The 25,599-nt window shown below is 35.3% G+C and overlaps 2 protein-coding genes across 8 annotated transcripts in view; one reads left to right on the forward strand and one right to left on the reverse strand.

The window, feature by feature from the left end:
• The window catches only part of mRpS5 (mitochondrial ribosomal protein S5), a 344,261-nt gene that overhangs the window by 227,846 nt on the left and 90,816 nt on the right, over window positions 1-25,599 (forward strand). The gene's annotated exons all lie outside the window — the stretch shown is intronic.
• The window catches only part of LOC147071303 (serine/threonine-protein phosphatase 2A 56 kDa regulatory subunit gamma isoform-like), a 138,776-nt gene that overhangs the window by 16,444 nt on the left and 96,733 nt on the right, over window positions 1-25,599 (reverse strand). For all 7 annotated transcript variants that reach the window (XM_085947902.1, XM_085947898.1, XM_085947897.1 and 4 more), the window contains exon 3: window positions 22,747-22,945. In XM_085947902.1, the coding sequence (XP_085804028.1) occupies window positions 22,747-22,945 (199 nt within the window). The remainder of the gene's footprint in view (window positions 1-22,746; window positions 22,946-25,599) is intronic.

Genomic DNA, 25,599 nt, shown 5'->3' on the forward strand with positions numbered 1-25,599 from the left:
CAATTCACTATTATTGGTTGCTAGGGGTCTGGGGTCCTAGCAACTAAATTATTAATATATATGTGCGTTACTATGGAATTCAAAATGACATTTCAGTATTATTTCTATTAAGTACATTTTTTTTTTGATCGTTTAAGCTAGCAAGTTAAGTTTATATGATTCAACAGAAAATTTAAAAACGTTGTATATAAAAAGTTATTTTTATCTCGTAATTATTATACTATGAGCTTGGTTCTAAATTCGAACACCGGATAATTTATGATGGTACCTATAACACCAAAAGGGCCTATGACATAACCACTCAAACAGATACGTACTTGTACATAAAAAAAGAAAATATTATTATGTATCATCACTGTCATCTTCAATAATAATTGGATAAAAAAGAGATATCTTGCTATTACTACTAGGTACGTTGGTATATAGAATTCACGGTTTTGATTTACTTTTTATCCTAGGGGGGCCTGAAAATCAGACAGTGCCGTCAACGCCGCAGAAATCTACGTATATAAAACCACCACTGTTTGAGAGCAAGTTTCATGGAAATGCTCTAATTATCAGAAGATGATGTCAATTTTGAGACTTTTGGTTTGTTTGTTAAAAATGAAAGGGTACGGTATTTTAAGTTCGCTGAAGGGCGGCACTTTACCTAGGGACGCCACTAATCAAACTGACATCGTATTAGGTAGGTTCATATACCTAAAGATTAACTAAACTTGGCGGAACCGTATTAGGGTAAATTAATTGATCAATATATTGTATCCATATTATCACTAAAACCAATAAAGCATGCGAATTGATTTATGATCAGTATACAAACGCCCACGTTACAGAGTGTCCGCGTGTGAAGCCGTGGGTAGAATCCGCGAATAACCAAAGTTCACATTTTAATTCTATGTCCGTTTGATCTATAACGAAGGCACAATTTTTAGACGAATGGCATTTCCGGTCAAATACGTCTTTTAATAAATAACCTCCACTCTTAAGGCCCATGTGCTCAACACGGTAATTTACGCTATTTTGTACAATATTGCTTATGGAAAGGAAATAACGATACAAATTAAAAAACACAACGAAAATAGTAATAAAAACGAGTCTTCATAATTATTGTACAATAGTTTAATATTCATTATAGAATCTACAATATTTCCGAAAGCTTCAGCGTTTACTTCACGGTATTTAATGATAGTTTATAATAGCATACAAAATTTATCTAAAACCGATTGCTATTCAAGATTATCAATATATATTAACCATGGTTATGATAATACTGTTAAACTCGAAATAGATATAGACTCAAAAACATAAATGTGAAAAAGTGGAATTATTAAACTTTTGTAAATTCAAACGTTTCTAATAACTAAATGCCGGCTCAATTAGAGTATTTACTAATTAAAATAAAACACAATACATATTATGTAGTACAATATATTATTATATTCCACATTATTTAATAAATGATTGAACCCGTTTCATCTGTTACAGTCTGACATTATGAAATGACACAATATATAAAATATTACAAATTTTAAAAATAAAGTATTTGTCACACAATGCCTTTTCACCAAGAATTGACAGTCAACACTATCAAAGAAATCAGATTAACTATATGTGTTCACTGTTCACTGTACACACGGTATAAACACTATAAACTATGAGTGATGAAGCAGTCATCGTAAATACAATATAAACAGGTCAACATAAATACAGTTAAAAGTCGTATCAATTTGTTCGCATCTATTCTATACACAAGACTGCTATCGGCCGCTTATCGAGGGTAGTTTATCATATTATGTTTGTATCGAGGTATTATAATTATTACAATAAGTTAGCCGTAAAAACAGTCCAATTGTCTATTTCGCTCTAAAAGTTAAAACAGCCAAGAGAGGTGCTGTTAAAACATAGTACTTATTGTAACCAAACTAACTTATAATACTTCAATACAAAAATATGAAAAACTACCCTCGATAGCCGCCGATAAGTCTCGTGTATAGATTAGATGCGCAATGTGGTCAAAATAAAAATACGGCGTGGTAATTAACTGCAAGTCAACTTGGTATCAACCTTTATATTATTTCGAAATTGGTAAAAGATCTATCGCTTTATTGAGCTGTTTCTTCAGTAAAAACAATACAAAACACTTGACCACTGCCCACACAGTGTAGGTGTAGATCACTATTACTGTAGGTCAGTCATTCAATAAACCAAAGCCAAAGGTCGCAGGTTAACATGGGAAAAGGTTAGATGCCGCTGATTTACATGCTACTGTAATGTATTGAATTGAACCAGACGACCTTAAGGACCTCTCAACTCAATAATGATACATAATAATAACATTTTATGGACAATAAAACTAAACAATAAAGTAGGCGCAATTTGACAGCAGACAGACATGCCGTAAATAAAATTGCCTCCATGTCACGCATCGATGTTAACACGAGCAAAGTATGGACGGAATATTTAGATTTTAGTTAGAATATTTACCTCAACTTTATCCAACCTTACATTACTGCCCCAGTAGAGTGTCATTTTCGTTGGGAACAAAGAATTATCTAGACACGCGACCCGTATTAGGATTTTTTTAAAGGCAGTTCGATTGTCGAATCAATGTCGATTTCGAATCGAATGTGGTTGTTTTGGTAACATATTCATTATTTATATCTTCTATTTGTAACCCCAAATATTATGCCCCTAACTCCATAAACCCTAACAAAATGGCGGCTGTGTTCTGATTTGAAGTCTGTTGCTATGTTTCACCGTATTCGATTGATTATTCATCCGATAATCATCAATGGCCAATGTATTACTTTTGACTGCCTACATAAAATTGATTAGGTAGTATCTTTCTAAATTATGTATTTATAGCTAATTTTTATATTCAAATATCAGCTCTCATACGGCAATACATGTCATATTGAAGTAGAATTTAATTACACACTATCCAATTCTATGAATTCACGGCTTATTTTGGCAATATCGGCACATATAAATAACTAATTAAGGTAATGATGAAGAGACGCTTTACGTGGCTCAGACATGTGTTCCGGATGTCGCCAAAGGCTGGTCTGGCATGGCGGGAGGCATAAAAGTTGGCGATGGATCGAGGGAAGTGGTGCGAACTTGTGCTTGCCCTATGCCCCAATGCTGGGTCGCGACAGAGTGAAAGAAGATGAAGAAATAACTAATTAGGTAAATCTGACATTATAGTGGGATGTCATAGTAGAAGTGTGAAGTGAACTTCAAAGACAACTGCACTGCGAAGTCATTATTGTAGTTAACTTATTAGGTTTTTTTTTTAAATCAAATTCATAAATTTAAGCTCCATCTTTATAGAACGGTTTTTCAGCATCTTTGGTAAGAAATTATAATAATATTATGGATATACTTTTAAGCTAAGATATAAAATTTTCCCAAAATCACCGAGTATACAAATTTTTTGTTATGTATACAAAATTTCTTGCCAATAATTTTATTAACTACATAAAAAACACGATTGAGATTAAAGAGAAATCTTTAATAACAATAGGTATTATGGACCAATGGAGCCTAAAATAAATACAACATGGTTTATAAAGTAAAGCTCACAAAAGGTTTTCGTAATATAGATTATAATGGTAAAACCTATAATGGTGAGAGACCGACAGTTACTATCGACAATATTAGAATTCTACGATTTCGAGTTGATTTTACCTCTAAGATACGCCAGCTGCACCAGATCCCTGGCGTCGGTGTGATAACAGTTCCTGTCTCTCGTCTTGAAACCGGGAGAATTAAATTCGCTGCCATTATTATTGGCGGCTGTCATGATAATGGTGGGGACGGGCCTAGCGGCGTGCCTCACGGGGCCGTCGTTGGACCCCCTCCTGCCGTTGCCGTTCATCATCATGTCTGGGGCGAAGCGAAAGGACCTCGCGAACTCGCAGTCTGCGCGCTTGGCGTCGCGGTCTCCGGCTACCAAATCGAGGCCGGAGTGAAAAGAGGGCGATTTAGGAATACCCAGGGGGGATACGGTTCCCTTGGGGACGAACGCTTGCTGGGGCTGTGTCTGGTTCAGGGGCTTTTCCTTATCAGTGCTGCCGTTCGATTTGTCTCTGTCCCTGAAGAACATCGCTCGGGTCAGCCCGGCGTAAGTCGACAGGCCGGCGTGGACCATGGCACATTCGGGAAAGCCGTCGTCTCGGCGGGCTCACTGGTTCACGAGCAATTGTGTTGGATTCATCTACAATGTCTGTACTACTAACTATTAACTTAACAAATAACATACAACTTAAACCACCATCATACTCGAACTTCACCAAGTTTATATATTTTTCATCGGATTATCGTATATGTTTGTCCAAATTCTTGATTATAGAGTTCAAACTTGGTAAAAATAAAGTGTCCATGCCCAATTCTCACTAGTAATCTTTTTTAAGCGGGATAATTTATTTGTTTTTTAATAGTAACTAGTTTAGAATACCTTCCAACACTTTTCGAAATTTGTAAAAGATATGTAAATTTCAATAAACACACATTATCCAATTTTCACTAATTAACACGATTCATAAGAATTAACAAATACTTATATTGTTTCTTTTCACTAAATTTACTACATATTTAAGAATTGACTGCATAATTTACTATACTATTTAGTAATTTATCACTAAGGGAAACATTATCAAACTTTCATCGAAATTCTTTTAAATATTACCGTTCAGATAACTTGGTCAAATACAATATGGAAGTGTCCATTACATTAGAATAAATATTTGATTCTTATCTGGCGACAGAATATAGCTAAATTATTATAAAAACACCAATTATTAATGGTTAACGCAATAATTGTTTATTTCATGTAACAAAATAGTTCTAGTGATTGGTCGAATAGCATAATATGCAAGTGTTTCAGTATTTTGTCTCCGATGCTCTCCAAAGTTAGCCACTACATTTTTCTTTTGACCGACGAAAGCCGTAAATCGATCCTTCCTACGCCCATCCGTCGAATGTTTTTAACGAAATTCTTCACATAGGATCTCACAATCGAAATGAAATAAATCACAACTGTCTCAATATAAACATGAATGATAAACCACCCAACAAAAATAAACTATTGCGAAACGAGCCACTATAAAAAAAAAATACGCCGCAATACCACGAAACTGCTATAAGTCTGCTGCACTCATGGTATTTGTGTATAATCTAACTGTAGAGGAAAGGTATACATTATACAGTATAATTTTCTGACGTCGATCATTGCAATTAATTAAATCTGATTTGCTGCCCGTGTGATGATGGTAGGGTAAACCAGAATAAGGAAACTAGCAACTGCAGAAGAATTTATCACGAAAACTACGGATATAAAACGCCACACTGTAGCATTGACCACTGGGGACTGATTTGAAATGTAATCGAAATTTCGGGATTGTTTACAAAATTAAGTGGACACACTGGCCGTGTTCCCGGACAGCGGCGGGGTCCGAGGTATTGGCGGGTCTTTTCCCATCGTCACGGCACATATCGACCAGTACAATATTTAATTTTTCTCGAAGGCAGTCGGGGATATTCGATCCGGTGCGGTGTCCACGCGAGCACTAGGGGACGGCGACGAGTATGGCCGCCGAGAGCGACACAAAGCGGTCGGGCAAAATCGATAGCGGTTGTTGGCACGCCTGCGCCCCCGCCTCCCGGATCCGCCGAGGGAGGGAAACGCGGCGGGCGCAGGCGCCGCGGAAAAACTCGAGACAAGACTGCTTGGCGGAAAAGTCAACGGCCAGACTGGGGATTACGTCGGGTACGTCTGCCGCTCGGGGTGATAAATGGATATGCGAGTATATTTCACTTTGGCAACGGCGATATTTTTTTAGGGGACATGTTTTGGCCGTTCGCTTTACACTTTTATAGATAGCTCGGCAGTATAATATGTACACATGCAGGAATTAATACTAACCGTTTCAAATACACATACCTACTTTATTATAATAGCCAATAGCTATACCGAGCATTCTGTAGTGCAGTAGTTTTTTTTGTAGATACCTACTAAAATGTTTTAAATGAAAATAAGATAGGTACAATATATGTAATACTTTATTGATCCATTAGTGTGATCAGTTGACGATATCCCATTGAAGCGGACGAAACCGGCCCTGATCATTATTAAATTTCACGACGCCCGTGAATAAATAAATAATAATTGTGTGTGAGGAAACAGAAAGGAAATAAGTATTTTTTAATGAGTTGAATATGCGAAATTAAACATAAGTAATGCATAGTATAGGTATGCGTAAATGACGAAGGGTCGCTGAATTGAATAAATACCTAAGTATAACATAGAAACATAAGAGTTCCCATTTGTAAAAAAACGCAATAGGTATGTTGACTCTTCTGAGAAGTACTGATTTTAGACATATCTCACTTTCTCCATTGTACAAAGAATATGTCTTCTTGTTTAAAATAGTCATAATAGAAGTTTTGGGGATGATTATTTGCTTAAGTCATTGACGGAGGATGGCATCTTAAATTCGTGTCGAAATGCTTTTTTCGTCGCGGTATGGAATATAGTATTGTACCTACCTATTGGGAAAAATATTTTTATTAAAAAAAAAATATATATAAGGTAATAACTACTATTGAATACCCACATTTTATTATAGCCATGAAAAGTTTCTTGCGAATTTTAAGTATCTTCTATGTGTAAACGGTTGAATTAATGGCAACGTCAAAAGATGCGTCAAGAAATAATTAAGATCCGTTTGCTGTGTGGAAATGTTAACGATTTCAGATAACCACAATGTTGAATTGAAACTAGGCAACTGTAAATATTAGAAATTTAATGTCTTCCTAAAATAGAATGTGTGTAGTCATTTCAGTTTGTAACGAAACGATAAAACGCGCCCTAATTCTCAAGGGTGACACAAGAACGAAGTGAAAATGCGAGAATAAATTATTTATTTTCCGTTTAAAAATGAAAAAGTTTCTATCGAATAATAAACTTCAGTAAGCCCCCTCCCTAAAGAGCTTAAAGGTTAAAAGTTGCCAGTATTGTGCTAAGGCCTGTCACAGTATGACGAGAAAATTACTAAGTAGTTCTTTTTGAATTTAGAAAACATCGGTCATAGACACGCCTATGCAAACAGCTGAATCATTTCCCACATTGACGATAGTACATAGGTACTATCTGATCCTACGTGTTCCAATCAACAGACAATAAATTTCGAACGTATTAACTTTTCGCCTATATTGTGTCGATGGGTAGGTAGCTAGTTGGGAGTCATAGACAACCGCGGTGTTAGTAGTTTAGGGATAGTTGTTCACCTGATACCACCCGCCACCCTGTCTATGCTCGACATTTATCAAACCCACACAGCGGCGGATAAGAATGAGCGGAGTTGCCAACAAAAAGTAAACATGTGAGTCATCTTTCGCAGATTATTGTAAACCTAACAATAATTTTAATAGCGCTGTTTTAAAATACAATATGTTTGCGAGTAAAGCTCCTTCAAGTCCAATTGCTGCAATTGTACGTCATCAAGTCATAAGTCAAATAATTCATTAACTCCCTAAAACAACTCCAGACAAAAAATTAGATGACATCAAACAAATCCTACTAAAGTTTACAGGTTTTCAAAAGGAGGAAATTGAAGGGGGTTCGGAGTAATATAATACAACCAAGATACGGCTACAAACTATGTGCGTTGTCGTCTTACACGTGGAAGTGGGGCGACTTCATCTGGGAAGGCCATGTCTCAAGGATGAAAGATACCCTACCACCCAGGAGTCGAAAAAGTGGATGGGAAAAGGATTGTCAAGACATAGACTTCAGTAATCGGAGAGTGTAGGAAGAGAAAACACATTTCCGAGGCTGAGATGTCTAAATAGAGGGGAGTGGAAACGTTTATTAGAGGTGACCGATACCCAGATTGTATTGTTTGTTTTGGCATACGCGTTCCAAATAAATTTATACGTTGACTACCAAATTAGGAATTGATTAAGAAAAGTTATTTATACGTGACAGCAAAAACTGGCTTTTTGTCAAGGTCTAGAAAATTTTCTAAACCAGCACACTTTCGTTCATCTGTTGAGTGGGATATGTCGCAAATATAATATGTAGGTACTTACCAATGGAATATACGGGAATAGTGTTCGAATAAACATTATGAACACCGACTTGGATGCAACCTGGTAACACAACGTCTCGACAAAGTATAGAATTTTCTCGCGGGGGTTTCCCGCCACTCGATTCACCCCTCACGATCCCCCGCTCCGCGATCCCTGTGAAATTTTCATTCGCCCGAGGCACAGAAGTTAGTCTCGACTCGACGGCAGGCTGTGTAGTATTAATTTGGGGCGGTGACGTCAGCGGAAAGGAAAATCGATCGGGCCGAACCGACGTAACTTCCCCAGTCGGAAAATTTGCTAGAGCGACCGGCAACATTTATTTTCATAAATATGTTTTTATAGGATTATAAGATGCCGACTATTCTACACGGTTTTTTATCGCTTTATTCATTATTTTCGTTGTAATACATTTAATACATTACACCCTTGGCTGGTGACTTAATATTGTGATATTGTTTTAACGTACTATCTTGTGTCGTTGACAAGCTGCCGCTATATGAATTATACTCTTAAGTGATTACATCAGTGGCGGACACAGAACTATAGGTTGGGGGGGTCCATTTCAAATAAATATCCATAATAATATTTTTTTTATTTTTTACGGCAGTAGGGCAGGGCAAGGTTAACAAAATGAAGCAGGAGCCACTGACTTCCACATTTAACCCACCTACTACTCATAGTTGCTCGTTGCCTTAACAGCAGACCCTATCACTTTTCCTGATACATTCCTCATACCTAGTCCGGCGAAGAATACCTGATTCGCAGCTATAACTACAGGTTCTAATCTACCAGTTATTGCGACCTACCGCATCCACAAGTGGTTAACGAATGTGCGGTGCCTAATGCTCATAATTATTAGGGTATTAGTGTCCGTTTGTATCATCCGCGCAGCCTTGTATTTTAGATTCGTTGCGTCAGAATATTAATGCAAACATTGGGTGCTTCAGTATGTATTACCAATTCATGAGTTCCTCTGACATAAGTCTTGGCTGTTATGAATGCCAATAGGAGAGGGGTTGAGAAGGCTGTTCAACAGTCAAATCTTCTGGGTCACGATCCTCATGTCATGAGGTCATGACAAAGAAGAAGTATCATTTCATTATACGAATTAATTTGTATTTTTTCGTTGGTGGGGGAATTAGGAATAATTGAACGTAGTTATGCAGAATGTAGCCAGTCCACAATAATGTCGAGCTGAGATAATGGCACTTTAGCAACAGCATGATATCAAAAATGTATGTAAAATTTAAAATGTAATTATCGCTTTATTCATTATTTTGATGCTGAGACGAATATTCATTGGAATGCTTCTCTTTCGAGTACAAGAGTAGAGTTGTTAAGTAAATAATTGAAGCATATTGCCGTCTGGAGTATTTGCGTCGACTCGCGTCGTCACTGTCGAAATTTGCGACTTTGCGCTTCTATACTCAATAACGAATAGTCCCAGAATATTGTAATAATGTTATGGTGTTATCGATCTAATTTCAAAGTGAATAATAATACAAAATAGCAATATCAATTTTTTTTTCGACCATGTCCGATCCTAATAAGTTCATATGGGCCTCCACAGAGTGGAGGTTTGTATTAGCAGATTTTGTTTTTACGAGAAATGGATGTCAGCCACTTGCTCAACCTATTAGGTAGGTACATACTCTGCCTGATACACAAATTTGAAAAACAATATGTGCAGTTGCCATACCCAGGATTCAAACCTGGGACCAACGGCGTTATAGGAAATATCAATTATTAGTGAAATATTATTACAATGTTAACGGTTAGAATAAAAAAACAGACGATTTGTGACTTGGTTTCTTCAATATTTCAACGCACACTATTGATATAAATTAGTATGAATTCATTGCGATATGTTTTAAACAAATATATCTGAAAAATAGTCTGGAAACGGTGATATTTTTTGTGTTTGACTCGTGATTTCTGAAGTAGTATTATATACAAATAGACGTTAATATGACCTCCGCCAAGTTTGTAGCTCAATTACTACATAATAAATATAGTAACCAAATGATTTTTATCAATATTAGTGTGTTGTTGATATAAATATTGGGTAATCGACGACTCCTGTATCGTAGAGTAATCGACGTCGTTTTGCGGCACACGGCGGTGGCGGCGGCCGTAAATAGAAAATCAACGTAACAACCACCCCCGCAGGGAAACACCTGGCAATGCAAAAAAAGCACCCCATTCCGAATCAACACGCAATAACATTATTATACGTCCATAACAACCGCTGGGGTAAAAAAATAACAGGAGAAATAATAAAAAAAAACTGTACGTATAATGGCCATGCTCATGAATGAGTGTTGTGCTATTTTTATAGCGTAATGAAAAGCTTTGCAAACAAAGTTCTGAAAGTTTGAGAAGTAACTTAACTTTTTTTAGAAACGACTTGTGGGATTTCTTTGATATATATTGCAACAGCATCAAAAGCGAAATTTATATTTAAAAAAACCTTTGCACGATTATATTGTATTAGGCAAACATTACAAATTTCAGCAGAAATTCTTCACAAATCAAAACGGGAAGTGGGCTGTCTTTTAGGTGAGGCTGCAAGCAGGTTTAAATCTTGAGTGTGGGAAAAATATGGGATAAACTAGAACACGTGTTAAAAATGTGTTATTTTCAATAGTTACCTACCTACGTCTGTATCATAATAATTATGCACAACAGTTTGTCATGTAAACGCAACGTGTATTCAATATTAGTGATTTTACATTTGAGAACACTCAGAGGCTCTCTTCTCGGCTTGCTCCTCATTAAGCCGTAGACCGAAACTGGCGTTGGATACAAATATCTCATCAAAAATATTAATTCTGTTGGTCTAGTACAGAGAAAGATACATTGGTCCGTGAATAAATAACATTGTATACAAACCGTCCGTAAGTCCTATCCAAACCGTCCCACCTGTCCTTACTATCCCAACATTTCCGTACAATTAATATGTTTTAATATAAATGTCCACTTAGTAACGAAAATTTTATTTTCAATAGTTTCGTCGGTATCATAATATGCATTAAAGTTTGTCACGTAAACGTAACGTATAAAGACAAAACCGGTCTTAGTTTATGTGAAAAGTACCTATAATATATAAAATAAAACAAAAAATATTTGTTTTGTTTCAACCAGCAGTATACCTACAGCCTACAGTCAAGTTAAATAGTTGTAATTTGAAAATCAATTTACATCAGTTATGAAAACACACCGGCCAATTATATTGTTTTTTTTTCGACAAGTTTAAGATACTTACATTCACATACAAATTATAAATAGGTACCAAATATGTATTATTAATTATGTATTTATACACCCACGGTGGCCGCGCGGCTTAAGCGTTGGACTATCACGCTGTGGGTCTCAGGTTCGAATCCTGGGTCTGGCAAGTACACATATTCTTTTTCAATTTGTGTGTGAGTCAGGGTATGGACCTAATAGGTTGAGCAAGTGGCTGACATCCATTTCTCGTAAAAAAACAAAAATCTGTTAATACAAACCTCTACTCTGTGGAGGCCCATATGATCATATTAGGATCGGACATGTCGAAAAAAAAATATTAAAAAAGACTAAGTATCCAATTTACTAATATGTGGAATATGATAATTTTTTCAGGGAACAAATAATACAGTTCCTGATATGATAATAATTAATTTATAATGATGTGTTTTTTCCATATGTACCTATTTGGAGTAACTGCATGTGTGTCTTTGATGTCCCACAAAGCAATCAAACTCCACCCTAGGGCCTAGGGTGAGTCTCGTAATACTGGCTGCGTGGTTGTTTTATGATTTATTACACGTACCTACTGACAGAATTGTGTTAGTTTTTCTTTACCAGAAATGTGTGCTAATTGAAAAATACTGTGCAGGAAAAAAATGTAATGATGTAGCTAAATATATTTTTTTATCACGAAATATAGGTAAATGCTGTGATCATAATATACCTACATAATATGAACGCAAACAAGTTTTTGTATGTCATCGTAATCATCAGCTGGGGTCGATCCACTGCTGGATGAAGGCCTCCCCTTACCTCTCTCCATTCTTATCGGCCCTTAGTTCTTTGCTGCCACATACATCCACCGAACTTTATGAGTATATCGTCTATCCAGCAGGTTTTAGGGCGTCACTGTGGGCGTTTGATGCCCTTGGGTTGTAAATACTATTATATGCCAAAAAAAATCGCACTGTGTATCAGTCGAATGGACAATATTTTTATTATATTGATTTTGTTACTTCATTCAGAATTAATCTACTGTGGGTATATTATATAAAGATAAGGTTAAAATCTGCAACTCTTTTCTGTTTTCAGGTTTTTGTGTTAACAAGATTTTGCGTTCAAATTTCGCTTACTTCCCGTATACCCACTATTGACTATAAGTATGTGGTAATAAACATGATATTAAAATTTGGGGGTGGTCCGGTACCACAGTCCCGAGTCCACATACAACGTTAATCAAAAGACAGCCAGGGAGATGGGAGAAGTGTAATACTACAAAATAAATGCAACTCGCAAAGGCTTCAGTCGGCGTCATCCAATCGACGTATATGGGAGTTTCTTCAACGTCCATCAGTACCTACTATAACCTTACGTCTTAGGGACAAAGCTGTTTTCCCTTACACAAACGAAATTTTAATTATTTCAAGTGTGTTAAAAACAGAAATTAACACGAGGTCAATAGGTCAATGGTAGAGATAGGAGGTTTTTGCGGCGTTCGGAGCCTGTGATCTTGGTTTTAAAAAAAGGGGATATTGCCATGTACGGCCTGTTTAAGCCTTTAATGCCCCTTGTCTAGGTGTTGGTGAAATCGGTAATACGCACGATGATTGGCCGAACGGTTCAACTTGCCGAATTTCAACAATGGTTCGCCGCCTCAGTCACCCTACTATCACTAATACTTACAGTCGCTAATACACAAACTAAGGTCATCAAAGGCTGGAGCAGAGTACATATGTTAAGAGAAACTTTTTCCCCCGAGAAAAAGACTGAATTTAAAATCAATCGGGACGTTCTCCCATAGATCGATTTACAAGCCTTACAGATATCCCGAGAAAAAGATTGAATTTAAAATCAATCGGGACGTTCTCCCATAGATCGATTTACAAGCCTTACAGATGCATTATTATATTGGTTACACTACCTAAGTCCTTGTCTTGACATCAAAATGAATGCGTCAAGATGGTTACCGTATCGGGTTAGCTACGCGATTAGGTTAGAAATGGTTAGATGAACTTTAATAATAAGTGTATTCGGTAAAATACAACGTTACTACTCTCATAACATAACGTTTATGGAAAATAAATGTTACACGGGGGTTCGACGCTGTGTCTAGACCGCATGCCGATCACGCAATGTGTCAGAATGATTGATAGTACTGCGAAAGTTGCTTCTGCGGACATTGTTCGGAGCGTTTGCATCATCTTATATTATCATGTTCACCCCACACAATCAACGACCCATTAAATCAAGTTATTCGCACCTAATTCAAATTTAAACAATTCGAATAACAACCATCATTAGATACCTTTTTTTAGGTGCCTTTATGGATACCTCGCATTTACTATCGGGGTTTCTCGAAGGACTTAGGCACGCAAACTATAGTCAAATGATAATTGTGCCGGCTGAGAAAGATGCCTTATTGAAAACCATTAGTATACCTGCATCGAGTATTGCAAGATTGAATTCTTCCAGGACCTATGAAACCACCTTGCAGAAACCCTGTAAAATTCTTTGTAGCGCAAGGCGGTGGTGATTCTGATGAATATTTCGTCGTATTCATTTTCCGAGTTTTTCCCGTGGTAAAATAAATGTTGCATAGGACTGATATTATGAGCATATATCCAACTTAGCAATCACTGGATCTGAAAGGCATGAATTAGGTACATGTCACCATTTATTATTTTGATTATTTTTATTACATCAATACAGAAATTAAAAAGTGCATCTCTTTCAGCCTCGTTTGCCATGGTCCCCATTTTTTTTGTAGCAAATTACCAGTTTCGGTTTTGCACGAAGCAGACGATGCCGGTGCTTCGTCAGAAGGTATCGAAATCTTGAAGAGATACGTTCTTTTTAAACTGCAAGTTATATGTGTTTTGTGAATATCAATAAACCTACATCGACAGAATTGACGTGTTGTAATCGTGTGGAGTTGATATGTGCGACTCACCTTACATGGACAAAAAAAATATGGTTTTGTGGCCGTGTAAAAAGAGCAGATTATAAAATATTACCATTATTAAAATTTAAATATCTAAGTAAACTATTAAAAGGAAGAATACAAACCATTATAATGGAGTTCTACCGCGTAAAGGCCACTTCATTTAACATTAATATCAACGTATAAGTAATCTAAAATTCGGTGTTACCTACTATAATATTGTCTTTGAAACAATACATATCGATACATATGATCGACTATACCGTTATTACCTGCCATGTATACTTTGTATGTCTAAACTATAAAGTAAAATTATAACGAAGCAAATACTACATATTTCTAAAAAAATAAGCAATTTTCTTTGTATTCACAATACAATTGGAAGTAGGGAGGAATTAGTTAAAGTATAAATAAAAAAATGATATAGCTACATTATTATTGCGATGATGTTTTGGATTACATAAAGAGCGTACTACGGAGGTAAAAATAAGAAACTGTCTAAGCATAGACATCAGAACCTACAAATATTGTTTGTGGAATCAATAAATCGAAATTCGAATTAAGAATAGGCGTATCACTTTAGTAATAATGACAGGGCATTATTATTTATGTTTTTATTGTAGAGGCAGTGTCCCTTGAATATTCCAAGTTCAAAGTTGACATTCGCGGGTTGCCAGGTAACCGGCGCCATAATTATTTTTGTTGTAGGTACTCGAAAAGGATACGGTATATCAAACACCAATGTAAGCTTGTTATGTACCTATATCAACTCCATAACCAAATAATACTTATAACGTAGGTACCTAAGACTTTACAAGTAGGGCGGCATTTCAAACGAAATCAATAACTTCAAAGAACAATTATTAGACTTCTGACTGAATCCCCAGTAAAAAGAAATACATTCTGAAACACACCCCAAGAGCCTAAAAGGTAAAAACAACCTAATTGTTTGTCTAATTATTTATTTAAATATGGAAAAAAAACAACCGTTCAGCAGCTATACAAACTACTCAATTAATGAATACTTACTTCGTAAATAATATTCTTTTTTCCAACACTAGTAAATTAATAAGTGGTCCAACGAAGATCATTTTTCGCGAAAGTACGTGGCAGCGAAGAATTTGGGGAAGTCTTCATCCAACAATGGAACGATGACTATAATAATATAGGTTGATATTTAATTATCATAGGTGTCGCCAGGAAAGAAGTTATAGCGGGGACTATTAGAAAAGGTCTCTTCCAAAATACTACCAATAAAAAATCGTTTACGGAACACTAACTACACAAACGACACACATTACCTATTATGATCACTTTTTCCAAAATCAATATACATAGTTAAAATGGGAATGGGACAACTGGACGCCAGGACAATTAGCACCGCGCTTTCGAATGAAATAAATAGACGTTCGTTACGATTTTATACAGAAAGAAGAAAAGGAATTTAATCAGTTTTTAACTACTAGGTACTTATAATAAACTAATACTACGTAGTTTTGATTCGTTTTGCTCTTAATATGGTGTTTTTTTTATTGCGGATTGAGAAGTATCATGCCAGAGGCTTTATACAAATAATTGCAAGACAAAAAAAACTTTTTCTATAAGTACAACGTTTTTAAATTTTCTGTTGAATCATATAAACTTGACTTGACTACCTTAAACGGTCAAAAAAAAATTGTACTTGATAGAATACTGAATAATAAAATGTAATTTCATATTGATTTCCATAGTAACGCACGTATGTATCGTCACTGTTCTGGCAGAAGACAATAATTCGAAAAAATGACATATTGAGTTAGTTATACCATAATGTTCATTATTTCAAACTTTACCGTCTGGAAACCTTCTGAATAAATAAACAGTCTTTATTTTAAAGTCATCCTTTTTACGATTACTTAATAAACTCACATGATAGACCATTTCAAACATTTTAACAACTTCAAAGTCAAATTACTCAAAACTAGTATTCTCCAGTTAGTGTGTTCTGCCAGAACAGAGACGATATTATTTAATAATTTAGTTGCTAGGACCCCCTAGCAATCAATAATGGTATCTAAATAACTTTTCATACAAAACAGAATTAACTAAAAATGAATTCAATTCTACTTGAAGATGTCTAAAAGTATTTAAAAAATGCATTGGCATCGTGTTCTGATATATTCTAAAAGTTTCAAATGTCTAGCTAGTCGGAAAGTTAGTTAAAAATCGATTGCAAGATTTGTACCGGACAAAGAACCACCGGACAAATAAGAATACGAGCTAAGAAAAACGTTGTAATAAAATACAAGAACTCTCTTCACGTTGATCATTATTTACGTGTGTATATTTAAATTATCACCAAGTATTAAATAATAATATAATAATTTAAATATAAATAATAATATTTTAAAAGAAGACCCGTTAAAATATATTAGATTTTGATCGAATAATATGAGTCATCTACCAAAAAGAGTATTTTTTTTTAAATTGAACGGACACGTTTTTATACGTCAATTATTTTTGTTTTTGGAGCGCCCTATTTTTATTAGCCAAGGGTTACTTCCAGTGACGTCCCGTGGTGGTTTTCAATGAAGTAGACGATTCGGTCGCTTCATCAGGAAGTATCGAGATCTTTGTTTAAAAAATAACCGAATCATAAAAACGTCCTGACAACATAACTATAGTTGACATTAAAGACGGTTTATCGCAAAGGCAAATTTGTCACAAGGGTGTCGCCAAACCCGTCGAGGGGTGGGGTAGGCTGTTAAGGTGTGACATAAATAATGCACACTAAACTTTGTCAGTCATATCAATGTGTTTTCATTGAACTAATAATACAAATTGCAGATGGTGCTAGATAGTTTTAAAAATCAATTAAACTGTGCCTAACCCAAACCATAATTATAGTTTCGATATGCTATGGGCGATCCGACACAACTAGATCACAGTTTTTCAGTCATACTAATTTGTTTGCGTTAAATTAAGAATACATAGTATTACGGATGGTGTTGGTTATTTAAAAAAAATCATTAGGTGCTGCCTAAACCAAACCAAAATAGATAACAAATATTCTTCTATCTATCTATAAAATATCTAAAATTATACACAGTTTTTAATGACATATTTTTTTAGATATTTTATGGATATACGATTTTTTCGTTATTATCTATTACGGGTTAGAATACGCAGAGTTTAATTGAATTTTAAAATCTAACGAATACTATCTACAATTTGTAGTATTAGTTCAATGAAAATAAATACGATGGGATGACGTAAGTTCAATGTGCACTATTTATGTCCGATCTTAACAGCCTACCTCCACCCTTCGCCACTGACCTCCACGTACCTAAAACCACCACTGTTTGAGAGTAGGTTTTGTGGAAATGCTCTAATTTTCAGTACATACTTTATATATGTACATTTTAAGATTTTATTTTAAGTAAGTATTTGCCTGTTTAAGATACCCGAAAAAAACAATAAAATCTGAAACAAAAAAAAAAGAAAAAGAACGGCATTTTAAGTCTGTTTAAAAGCACTTTGCCTGGGGACTTTGGGGACGTCACTGGATACTTCAATGGTAAATTCGGCCCCGGGGGTCACCAGCCTTCACGTGTAGTGAATATGTGTGCTAATTCCACTAACATTCAATAATTAGTTTGATAACATGTACGGTAGTTTGTAAGTATTTTCAAATATGATCAATCATACATGTATTTGTATTATAGAGCAGCGCTGTACAACTGGCGGCCCGCCAATTTTTTTCTGCGGCCCGCGAGCTGTACAGCAACTTTATCATCAAACATTGGGGAGCAAAACTTTGTCAGAATTAATATTCGACCCGAATTGTCCAGTGCAAGAAAATATAAAATTGTGTTCAGAATGAATATTCCCTTATACATTAAAATAAGAAAACATTTCATTATAATACTAAATATTAAAAATACTTTTTCAAAACAAAGAAATAAACCTATCTACTGCTTAATTTTTCCAGCTTGAAAAAAACATAAATTTCGTTGGTGAGAATTAAAATATTGCGTTACAAATAAATAAATATGACTGATTAGTTTTATTCGTCGGACAACATTTTGCCAAACGTCATCCCTTGTCGGCCTAGTTATGTGTTATTTTTGATTTTTTTTGTATAAAAAAATAACTTTTGAATTTACATTAACTGACTTTTCATTTACCTATCCTCTTTGGCCGCGAAATGTTTGCTATAGAAAAAATGGCCCGCGGCCTAAAAGAAGTTGGACAGCGCTGTTATAGAGGGAAAATTGAAAAACTGGGAAAAATGTTAATTTCTGGTTATAATTTAAGGTACGATTTTCGAAAGTGGATGAAAGGTAAATTAAAACACATTATTCTTTAATGCTATTTTCGAGTTACCTACGCCTGTATCCATAATATGCACAAATGTTTAGTCACGTAACTGCATCATGTCAATGTTGAGAACATTCCGGAGCCTCTGTAATTTACCTATGCTCTTTGGCCCCGAAATGTTCGCAATAGAAAAAATGGCCCGCGGCCTAAGTTGGACAGCGCGGTTATAGAGGGAAAATTGAAAAACTGGGAAAAACGTTAATTTCTGGGTATAATTTAAGGTACGATTTTCGAAAGTGGATGAATTGGGGTAAATTAAAACACATTATTCTTTAATACTATTTTCGAGTTACCTACGCCTGTATCCATAATATGCACAAATGTTTAGTCACGTAACTGCAACATGTCAATGTTGAGGACATTCCGGAGGCTCTGTATTTCTTACCTTGCACCTAATTAAAGTCGTAGTGGTTCTCGCATTTCAATCTTATTAATCTGTCTTGTAGTCGAATACAACAGTTCACTTTTCACAAGTATCTACAATATTAAATATTAATAATTCTAATGCCTTAGATATAGTAGGTACCTACCAGTAGCGAAGGGTTGAAGTAGGCTGTTAAGATCCGCCATAAATAGTGCACTTATGTTAGTCACACGCACTCACACGTATGTCTTTACTTATTGAACTAAGGTTACAAATTACAGATAGTATTGGTTAATTTTTAAAAATAAATTAGACCCTGCCTAAATCAAACCATAATAGTTTTGGCATATTTCGGGCGATACGACATTGTGCGCACTTAATTCCTACTTATTTGTTTTCGTTGGATTAAGAATACATAAATTACACATATTGTTGGTTTATTTTTTTAAATTCACTAAGCCCTGCCTAACCAAACTATAATAGATACAAATATTCTTTTATCTAAAAAATATTCAAAGTTATGTATGATTTAATTGCATAATATTAGATATTTTATAGATAAAGAAGTATTTTTTGACTATTATCTATTATGGCTTGATTTTAGCAGGGTTTAATTGATTTTACAACGTTTTTATTAGCTCGTATTCTTATTTGTCCGGTGGTTGTTTGTCCGGTACAAATCTTGCAATCGATTTTTAACTAACTTCCCGACTAGCTAGACATTTGAAACTTTTAGAATATACCAGAGCACGATGCCAATGTATTCTTTTAATACTTTTAGCCAACTTTAAGTAGAATTGAATTCATTTTCAGTTAATTCTGTTTTGGATGAAAAGTGATTTCGGAAGAAATCCGTAATCCAATCCACTATTATGGGTTGCTAAGTGGGTGGTCCTAGCAACTAAATTATTAATATATACGTGCGTTACTATGGAAATCAAAATGACATTTCAGTATTCTATATTTGTTTGTTTTTTATTTACTTCATATAAAATACAAGTTTGAGTATATTGAGCATAATAATTCAACAGAAAATTTAAAAACGTTGTATATAAAAAGTTCTTTTTATCTTGTAATTATTTAAAAATTAACCAACACCATCTGTAAATTTAGTCATAAAAACATATACGTATGACTGACAAAGTTTAATGTGCACTATTTATGACGGATATTAACAGCCTACTCCACCCTTCGCCACTGGCACAGACCAAGGTAAGTAAATCGGTTCGTGAACCTGTACAACACTGTATACAAACTGTTCGTATCTCTCGTCAATACCGTCCCACATGTCGTAATTATCTGAACATTTAGGTATGTACAATTAATGTTTTGCTACAAACATCACATGCAGTACAGATGTGCTTGGTCTGGACCAGTTTTGAAAATTCAACCTTTTTTATTTCGGTTGAAGAAAAATTGCGGAATATTGTTTGTTCACAATCACAATAATAAATTGTAGATTATTACTGATTTTAAAGATGATCTTTGATATAGGTAGTAATAGTAAATTAGAGAACAGAAAAGTTTCACAGTTGTCTGGACTTATCCATAATATCTTTATTCTAATAATATGTAGGTAGATACTCAATTACGGCGAGTACCTATATCATTTTATAAACAAAGGTGATATGTGTGAATTATATCGCCCGCTGGCCAGCTGTTCCGAAAATAATTAAACCCGATGGATTATTCATTAAAGAGGGGCAACGATACCCCCTCCCCCTATTAACGGGTACTTACATGTATTACGGATGATTATTTTCGACGTATTGATCTTTAAAATAAATAACAAAATAACGAAACGATATTACGGTGAATTTTCAATTCGAGTAGGTCGGCAGGCATGTAAGTATAACTACTGAATTATTGCGTGCAACATTCCTAGTAAATACCCCGATAATAATACAGTAAATGCCCTAAATATTTGATTTCAAAGATGTGGGTTAGGATAACGAAAGAGTCGACCCAAGTCGAAAGTTTGTAAAAGTTATTCGTATACTAACGATAGGGTTTGCAATACCGAGATTACGTTCGATAATTTAACACCAAAATCCCGTGATGGGAGATGCTGGAATATGCTAGTCAGTAAGTTGTAAATGTTTATTCACTACAATAACCTGTTTACGATAACTGAATAAATATAATTAAAAGTGACATTTTCCAAACACACAAATATTAAAATCTATGAAAAAATGCGTTATGAAAGTCCTATTAATATGGCAATATAATTATTTAAGATTTTACATGCAGATGCATTTTAAGATTAAAGTAATGTAGGTACAGTAAAAAAGAAACAATGATTTGGTTCATGGATTGTATGCTTACGAATACGTAAGAATACCTACGAATAAGCGCTTATCGGCTGCCAGGTATTATAGTACGGCTTCCCTCCGCATGCACACCATCGATCGACCAAATCATTGTTTTGTTTTTATAGTACTTACTTCATATAAAAGTTCGATAATTATTACCCGATATAAAACCATAATTAAAAATGTAAAGATTTTGATGAACTGTAGAAATACTGAAAAAAAATGGTGAAAATATCATATATTTTATTTAACACTTCCGGGATCCCGGTTTGAGAATATTAAAGTCGAAATCCCGGTATTGTAATCCCTAGTACCTACCTACATATTCACTCACTAAACAACTGCGTATTTCATGTAAGGTTAAAATTTATTGAAATGAAATTATTTTTAATTGCCAAGAACGATACTTTATTTAAGGACAGAAAACATAGGGCGGGAAATTTGTAAGTTAAAGTTTTCAATAATTTGACAGAACTTCGGTCACCATCTGGCGAGCGTCAAACGAAGTAATTCGATAAGTAGGTATTAGCAGAGACGCAAGCCAAAAGTTTTCATCTCGCGAAAATTTTAGTTTGCGAAAATAAATGTCTCCCGTGACAGTTTTAATTAATTTCCCAGTGATAATAATCTTAGTAATACAATAATAAATAAATTAGATGTCACAAAAAAGACAGCAGGGTGGTGGTACTCATCGGTTTACTGTACAGATAAATTACTGAAGTAGTAAAAAAAATATAATTGTATAAAATCGTAAGCACTATTATTAATTACACCATACAAATAGCTAAGTATATAATTTGTCAGCCTGAGAAAATTTTTTTTAATACTTCAAATAATAAATTTACAAATGCGACTCTAGACGATGTGCCGAAGCTCGGCGGAACCGAGTTGTTTTAATCCACTCAATATGCTGTAGATAGCGTGAGTACCTTGTACCTACATATTGGCACGCGCTGTCCACTTGCTAAGCGATCATCGAATTAAAATTCAAATAACTCATCTAGAAATAATTTAACAGACGAACTGCTGAATAATTCTTAGACACGGAAATTAGTGGAAGAAATAATCGTGGGATATCGCGATCCTCCGGCATGAGAAGCTAAAGAATATCCAAATGTGCTTCGGTGCATTCCGGTTTATTTAGATTTAGACCTTTCAAATAAATGACGTCCCATGCGGGTAGTCACACCATAATCTGCTTTATTGACGACAGGCAAAGAAAGGAAAGATAATAATACAATTTTTGACAGTATATTTGGTAGATAATAGGTTTTTTGCGCCTGCGGCGCTAAAAAATGTTTACTTCCAAATATTTAGTAGGTATAGGTAACAATGAACATATTTTAATATTTTCGGAAATTTACCTATTCAAAGCATTCTCTATCCTACCGAATAATAGGTCAAGATCGTTATATAATTTATATCATCAGTAAGTGTATATTTACCTGCCAGCGGAGGAAGTCCTGTGAGTTCCCTGTTGTGCGTGAGGTTAAACCTGGAACTGTTTTGCCGCCTATCTCTCCTCAGGAGGGCTGGTGGCGCGTTAAGGGCGGAGGCTCTTGGCACGATGCTGGTGGGTGGGGGCGCGCCGGGACCTCCGGGACTCGCGCCCCCTGGAGCCACCGAGTTGGCAGCTGTTTTCGCCTGGAAACAAACAAAATACAAGGTTATTGCCAATAATGGTATGTACTTCATTCATGGATATCAACAGAAGAAAAATTCGCAAGTGATTCACGGAATTCGAATTACATACTCAGATCAGATTGAAATCCAATAAGGAGATCCGAATTAAGTACAAATACAAACATTGAAGTGCATCCAGGTACACAGCAATAATAAGTTGCTGTACGGGTGCAAGGATAAAGTCATGTTTCTATGACAGCGAATAAAATACTTTTTATTAAATTTCGATGACATTACGTATCGGATTTCGGACTTGAAATAATAGATGAGATAATAAAAACCAGCGTTCAAGTAGGTGTGTCATTATTTTGTATACGCTATGTCAACATTGCCAAATGCCGCTTTGACACGTGCGAGCTACGTGTCGTCCTGTATGGCTGTGAGATGTGGCACCCTATCAGTGCCCAAAGTCTCAGCTATTGACCTTTGAGAGTCGATGTAACCGCTGAATACTTGGGGGCATTAAGGTACGGCCGCCTTGCAAACACTCGAGCTCGTGATCTGACACGTCAGTCCCCGGTGACTGAAGACAAGTGGCTTCGACGTGTGTTCCGGATGATATCAGAGAGTGCTACACTGCAGTGCTACAGAAACGGTCTACGCATTGCAGATCTCACATGGCAGAAGACGCGAGGGAAGTGGTATTACCATACTATGCTCCGATGCTGAAGCGTAAAAGGGTGCAGTAATAGTAGTGGTGTTTAGATATCATAGATTCCCTTGGCTTTAGAACCATGATGCACAAAAGAGATTTTATAACTACGGTGACATTCACTCTTTATTTTAGACGACAGTAAGTTGTTTATTTTTGAGTGTTTATATATTATGACAGCTATATTATGCATATTACCAAAATAAACCAATCTGTAAAGGCCAAAACGTTACTAAAGAGTCAGAGTCTTTTCAAATTGAATATATGCCTCCAAAACTTGGACAGTTAAGGCAAGATACATGCATATAGACGCGTTTGAAATGTGATTATAGGCGACGAACGAGTAAATTATTAGCGAACTCCAGATTTCAGACTCGCGAGTTGGAAAAACTCGCGGGTTTCAATCAGTTGGAGAAGACGAGGTCCAGTCCGAGTGGGCTGACCAAATTAAGAATGTCACGGGTTTTCGGGGCTATATGCAGAGAAGTGTTAAAGTTGTGAAGTGACGGCCTGACGGTCAAATCATACAGGTGGTGATGCTCAGTCATGTGGTTCCCGTTTCGACAAGAACAAAAATTGGCAGCCCGCTATTTTAGGCACACACTATTTTTGGCAAGAGAATATGAATCCTTTACACGTAAACTAAAAACGATATCGTACTGTACAAACAAGGCAAAAATCCATACGCTACATGTTGAACGAATTCAATCAATTAGAGTTGGTTTCATTGAACATGTTTTGACGCTATCATAAAAAACAGCCCAGTGTCCTTTACGACAATTGATAATTCCGCAAATAATCCTTTCAACGAGAATGCCTGCCATTCCGTATCCCACGCGACCATCTAAATTTCGTCGTGCATCAAAATTGTCGTCGTCGATTCGTAGAATAAAACTGCCCACCGGACGCATTTGCCGGCCACAGACGGACAGTTCTCGTAACAGGTTGAACATGCCAGTTAATAACTATATAGTTATCTTTGGTAGATAATCTGCGGCGCCCATAGACGGACACTTTTCGACCTTTCAGATATGTGCCATGTTCAAACTGCCAGCGACCCCCCACTCCCGTGTTTTTGTAAAACTGTTGGAATTTCAACTAGCCGAAAGTTCTCGACTGACATTAGATGGCGGTAACGTAAAGTAGAATATACCGCACGATACAACTACGGCTGGTGTTGCTTGTTATAAAATACAAATTCATTTATTATTAAAAATATAATAATATTATGTACGCGGAGATCGCAAATATTATATTTTATTTATTTTTACGAGAGTAAAACAAAGTAATAGTTATTTATGTAAACATATTATTTTATACAATATAATATAAATGTTAAAAATTTAGAGAGCATTATAAATATTAAGTTATTGTGAAAATATAGACTAATTTTATTTATTGTATGTAGTGAATATTACAAATTATTAATTTAAGACGTTCACAACATAAATTAATATACCTAATTGTGAATGACAATGTCGCTAAATCTAAATAAAATCTAAGTATATATTTTAATAATATCATAGTAATTAATTATTATACTGATGATTGATGTAAATATAATTTTGTGGCTTATTGTATATAAAATCAATACCTTTATAAATATTACCGTTTTCTTACTTAATTAATACTGTCCATTAAAGGGAATAATTTATTCAAAAGAAAAGATTATATTTTATATTTACACGAATGTGTATAATATTGTTTCGGTGAATCGATAAAATACACAATCCACTAGCGAAATCATGATTCATTTTACCAACGTCATAGGTGTGTATTTATGTCAAATTATTCGTGTATCATCGTTCAAGTATACCCTACCTAAAACTAATTTAAACAATACCCCTGTGTATTATCTCCGCGAACATAACCTCCATAGTTTTTGACACTTGCTCTGCCACGGACAATAACTGTACGTATATGGGCACGTCTGTTGACAGTTCGACAGATTTAAATGGGGTAG

The sequence above is a fragment of the Rhyacophila brunnea genome, unplaced genomic scaffold, assembly GCF_057557595.1.
Source record: "Rhyacophila brunnea isolate RB1 unplaced genomic scaffold, BYU_Rbru_1.0 scaffold_20, whole genome shotgun sequence".
Lineage (NCBI taxonomy): Eukaryota > Metazoa > Arthropoda > Insecta > Trichoptera > Rhyacophilidae > Rhyacophila > Rhyacophila brunnea.